This window comes from Mastomys coucha, unplaced genomic scaffold, assembly GCF_008632895.1.
Source record: "Mastomys coucha isolate ucsf_1 unplaced genomic scaffold, UCSF_Mcou_1 pScaffold16, whole genome shotgun sequence".
Classification (NCBI taxonomy): Eukaryota; Metazoa; Chordata; class Mammalia; order Rodentia; family Muridae; genus Mastomys; species Mastomys coucha.
The window spans coordinates 102994389-102999599 of NW_022196898.1; the positions used below are offsets into that span (position 1 = coordinate 102994389).

The 5211-nt window shown below is 40.0% G+C and overlaps 1 protein-coding gene across 1 annotated transcript in view; it reads right to left on the minus strand.

Annotated features, from left to right (window-relative positions):
• Nucleotides 1–4097: 4097 nt before the first annotated feature.
• LOC116093333 overlaps nucleotides 4098–5211 on the minus strand; it is a 6356-nt gene continuing 5242 nt past the window's right edge. The window contains exon 2 of the mRNA XM_031374670.1: nucleotides 4098–5208. Coding sequence (XP_031230530.1) covers nucleotides 4384–5208 — 825 coding nt within the window. The 3' untranslated portion in view covers nucleotides 4098–4383. The remainder of the gene's footprint in view (nucleotides 5209–5211) is intronic.

Genomic DNA, 5211 nt, shown 5'->3' on the forward strand with positions numbered 1-5211 from the left:
GTGGAATAGTTTGAAGAATATTGATATTAGATCTCCCTTGAAATTCTGGTAGAATTCTGCAGTAAAACCATCTGGCCCTGGATTTATTTTGGCTTTGTGAGGTTTTTAACAACTGCTTTTATTTCCTTAGGGGTTCTGAAACTCTTTAGATAGTTTATCTGATCCTGATTTAATTTTGTTAAATGGGTCTATCTGTCTAGAAAATCATCCAGTTTGGTTTGATATTCAAGTTTTGTTGTGTACAGGCTTTTGAAGTATGACCTATTGACTCTTCAAATTTTCATCAGCTTCATTTTTTATGTCTCCCTTTTCATTTTGATGGAAATGGCATTAAATCTAAACATTGCTTTTGTTAAGATGGCCATTTTCACCATGTTAATCCTATGGCTCCATGAATATGGAAGATCTTTCCATCTTCTGAGGTCTTCAGTTTCTTTCTTCAGGGACTTTTATTTTATTTTTGTGTCTTTATTTTCACTTAATTCCAGAAAAAAAAATTTCTTTCTTGATTTCTTCTTTGACCATTGGAAAAATTTTACTTTTTTTCTTGATTTCTTCTCAATCATTTATCATTTAGTAATGTATTGTTTAATCTTTATGAATTATGTGATTACTGGAGACATTTGCTTTTGAATTTATGTTGTGATATGTGTGGTCAGAAAATATAAAGACAGTTCAATTTTGTTCATTTTCTTAACATTTACTTTGTTGTCCAATTGACATGTGTCATCTAGCGCTCTTCTCACATCTTCTTCAGGTCTTTACACAAGTGCAGTTCTCTATTTGTAACTCTAAAGGCAACCGAGTAAAGTGTTACCTCTCAATTTCCTATCTTTCCTATTTTCTTCTTAATTTTTCACTGGACTCCTTTTAATCTAATTTCCCAATTTTCCATATTTGCTTATGATCTCTACACTTCAGAAGAACAATAAATTTAGTCTAGTTTTAGTTAGTGAGCCTATTTACTTGTTTGTTGTGTTTTGTTTGTGTTTGTTTTCTCATTCTTTGGATAGTGTTCCAGCCTGTGGACAAACCAAGGTTTATTCTTGAATAAAGGTGGTATGCTTCAGGCTTCTATTGAATCTTGCATAAATGGTGTACCTCAAAAGAAGTCAGTCCAAATCTTTGTTCTTATAGATATTCATACACGAAGAGGTGAACTGGCACACCTGTGCTTGTTGGTTGGAGGACAGAGAACTCTTCACCATAGGCTGTCCTCCCCAGGTCACTTCTTGTTGTTCTTATAGATATTTATACACAAAGAGGTGAATTGGCACACCTGTACTTATTGGTTGGAGGACAGAGAACTCTTCACCATAGGCTGTCCTCCCAAGGTCACTTCTTGTGCACTAATACATCTTCTTCACAGAAACTTTGTACATAGTTTTCTTTAAGGAACACTTGGGGTTTTTTGTTTGGTTGTTTTTATTTTTTGTTTTGTTTTGGTTTTTCTACTGACTAAGGGTTAAAAGTCTTTTGGGTGTTATAAAGTCAAAACTTGATGGAATAAAGAGGATAAAGCTTCTCTCTACTTTAGTTAATCACCTGTCCTATCTGAAATGCTTGGACCGTCTTTCTGATCCTCATTAGGGAGCAGGAGAACAAGCACAAATATTTCTAGCAACACACTTTTTGAATACTTTGAATAAAGTTCTTCCCATTAGTTTTCTTCATCGGGATGTCTTTCTTGTTTTCTGTTTTTTTTAGTTATTGTGTAATAAAATCCTCCTCCCATTGATTTGTTGGTTTTATTAACTTTTACTTCCTCATTGTTATTTCACTGTAGTCTCTGGTAGAACAGAAGTGAGCCATGTGTACTTAATCCATCATCTTAGAAGGAAATATTTGCAGTGTTTTAAAATCTGTCAGAGTTCAGTCCATGGCTAGGCCTTCACAGCTCTCAAGTCCAGCCTCATACTCAGAATTCAGTCTGTGGCTAGGCCTTCGCAGCTCTCAAGTCCGGCCTCATACTCAGAATACAGTCCGTAGCTAGGCCTTCACAGCTCTCAAGTCCAGCCTCATACTGGCAGCGCTTTCTTTTTCTTTCCAGTCCTCACAGGAGGAGCATGTCTCATGTACTTCCCTTTCTCCCCAGTCCTTACATGAGCAACATATCTCATCCTCCAAGGAAGATGTGCACAGAGAAAGTCTCAGTTCTGAGTGACAGCCTAGTATTTTCCAAGACAAATTTATCTTAAAATAATATAATCAAAGTGCTAAATGCCTTGTGTTCACAAACTAAAGTTATTCCTGGTTCCTTACCTCAGAATTCAGAGTATAGTAATATAGACAAGGATGCAAGAAAAACCTGGGAAATAAAGGAATTCTTTACACCACCAGGAAACATGACCAACCCAAATCACTAACAAATAGACTAAGTTTAATACTACCTTGTTTTGATAGATCCTGCCCCTGGTAGTGGCAAGAAATTATTTTCTTCATTTTGTATAAATACAAAAGATAAGAAGAAAAGAACTTATCAAATTTGAGAGGGGATATAGCCTAGAAAAGAGGTCTTTAAGGTAGATCAAAGACTAGAAACGAGTCTCTTAGACAAAGGATCAGAAAACTGCTAGAAAAGTATCCCCAGTATGAGAAATCTTACCTTTTCCATGTGAAATATGCTTGCAGCTCTGGGCAAGGAGTAAAAACTATTTCTTTTTTTTGTAATAATATAAGAAAATTTTATTTTTTATTAGTTTTTTTTTTTATTTACATGTCATACAATATCTCCTTTCCCAGGATCGCCTCCAAAAAAAAAGTAAACAAAACAAAACAAAAACAAAAACAAACCCCTGTTCCTTCCCACTTCCCCCTGCTCACAACCCAACCTCTCCTGTTTGGGAAGAGCCTTGAGTACATAGGCACAAGGGAAAATTTCCTGAACAGAACATCAATAGCTTATGCTCTAAGATCGAGAACTGACAAGGGGAACTTCATAAAATTACAGTGCTTCTGTAAGGCAAAAGGCACTGTCAATAGGACAAAATGGCAAACAACAAATTGGGAAAAGATCTTTACCAATCTTATATCTGATAGAGGGCTAATATCCAATATATACAAAGAACTGAAGAACTTAGACTCCATAGAACCAAATAACCCTATTAAAAATGGGGTACAGATGATGAAGAAAGCATTCTCAACTGAGGAATACCAAATGGCTGAGAAGCACCTAAAGAAATGTTCAACATCCTTAGTCATCAGAGAAATGCAAATAAAAACAACCCAGAGATTCCACCTCACGCCAGTCAGAATGGCTAGGATAAAAAACTCATGTGACAGCAGATGCTAGAGAGGTGTGGAGAAAGAGGAACACTCTTCCATTGCTGGTGGGATTGCAAGCTGGTACAACCACTCTGGAAATCAGTTTGTTGGTCACTCCAGAAATTGGACATAGTACTACCAGAGGACCCAGCTATACCACTCTTGGATATGTACCCAGAAGATGCTCCAACGTGTAATAAGGACACATGCTCCACTATGTTCATAGCAGTCTTATTTATAATAGCCAGAAACTGGAAACAACCCAGATGTCCCTCAACAGAGGAATGGATATTGAAAATGTGGTACATCTATGCAATCGGCTATTAAAAACAATACATTTATGAAAATTCTTGGGGAAATGGATGGATCTGGAGAATATCATCGTGAGTGAGGTAACCCAATCACAAAAGAACACAAATGGTATACACTCTCTGATGTCGCGACCCAGTCTCGCCAGCAAGAACGAAGCGGCAACAGGATCCTTCTCAGCAGCACTTTATTAGGAGCTCCTCTTGAAGTTTGAAGCGAAGGACCCCGATACCTTGGAGCTGCTGGCTTATATAGCTGAGCGAGACTGTCTGATTGGTACACCATGCAGACACCTCATTAACCTACTCCCGCGGGAGGGGGGCGAGCAAATGTGTTACTGTCTGATTAGTTTAGTGCAAGAACCTTATTAGCATATCCCCATTGGGAGGGGGAGAGCCGAGGGAGAGACGTGTCACTGTTACCGCACGCCTGCACCAAGCAGCTGTCAGTGAAGCCGGAAGTCAGTGAAGCTGTCAGTGAAGTACGGAAGTGAAGTCGGCGCCATTTTGAATAGACGCTGGTCGGCGGCCAACATCTCCCCCTTTTGTTTTTCTTAAGATGAGTAGTTTGGCTCAGGACTCTGTTCGATCAAGGTCCGCCCATCCTGAAGGGAGGTCCGATCGAGAACAGGCTATCCCAGATCGAAAAAGGTTTACCCTGCCCTACCACGTGCAATGAGAACAAGCTCAGTGGGTGCAAGGACCAGGGGCCACAGAAAGAAAGAGAGACACTCATACCATTCGTGGTGCAATGGGAGAACATTCCCACACGGTGCAATGGCTATGATAGAACAGTAAAAAGCAAGGGGTTTTAAGAGTCTTTAAAGGTTGCCAACCAAACTTCAGGAGAAGTACCAAGGTCTAAGGCAAGCAGGGCTTGAGTGATCAGGACTTTGTCTCTGGCTCGAGTTCTTTTCAGTTTGCACAGCAACCATAGACAAAACACGAAGCCGCAAAAAATGCAAGCTCCAAATAAAAATACACCCACCCACTCCTTAAAATAAGAAAAGAGAGAAGAGAAGGTGGAGGTAAGGTCCCCGAGGGTGACAGGATCGAGCCGGGTTTCATTGAGAGCGATGATCTGAGTAAGCAACTGCTGGGATAATTTCTCTGCCTCCTGTGACCAGTTGCCTCTCAGATACTCCAACAGAATTCGGTTCTGATTAAAAGACTGAGCGATATTAGCAGGTGTCATAGCATGATAAGCCAGGCGCTCTATTTGTGCTATAGTAAATGAGGCCGTCACCCCATATGTCCTTACTGACTCAACCAAATCTTTTAGCTGTTTATGAGATACTGGTTCGTGATGTCGTGTCTGGTTGTTTGGGTCCTCGAATACTGGATATGCCAGCGCAGCTTTTCTCCATGTCTCTGAAGGGAGCAGTGAGCTGCCGCAAGGTGCTGTTATCCCTACTTTAGTTCTTCGAGGAGCATAGGGCGGTGGGAGAGGCTTCGGCGGTGCCGAAGCCCCTAGGGGCTCATAATGGTCCCACTCATAACCAGCCGCAGCTTCCTCTAGGTCTAGTTTTTCTCGCTCATCTAATTCGTCCTCATTAGAGTCCTCAGAGAATGATTCCAGATCTAGATTTATAAACTCATCTAATACAGGATATAGCTTGTTATCTGGTTTTGGTTTCTC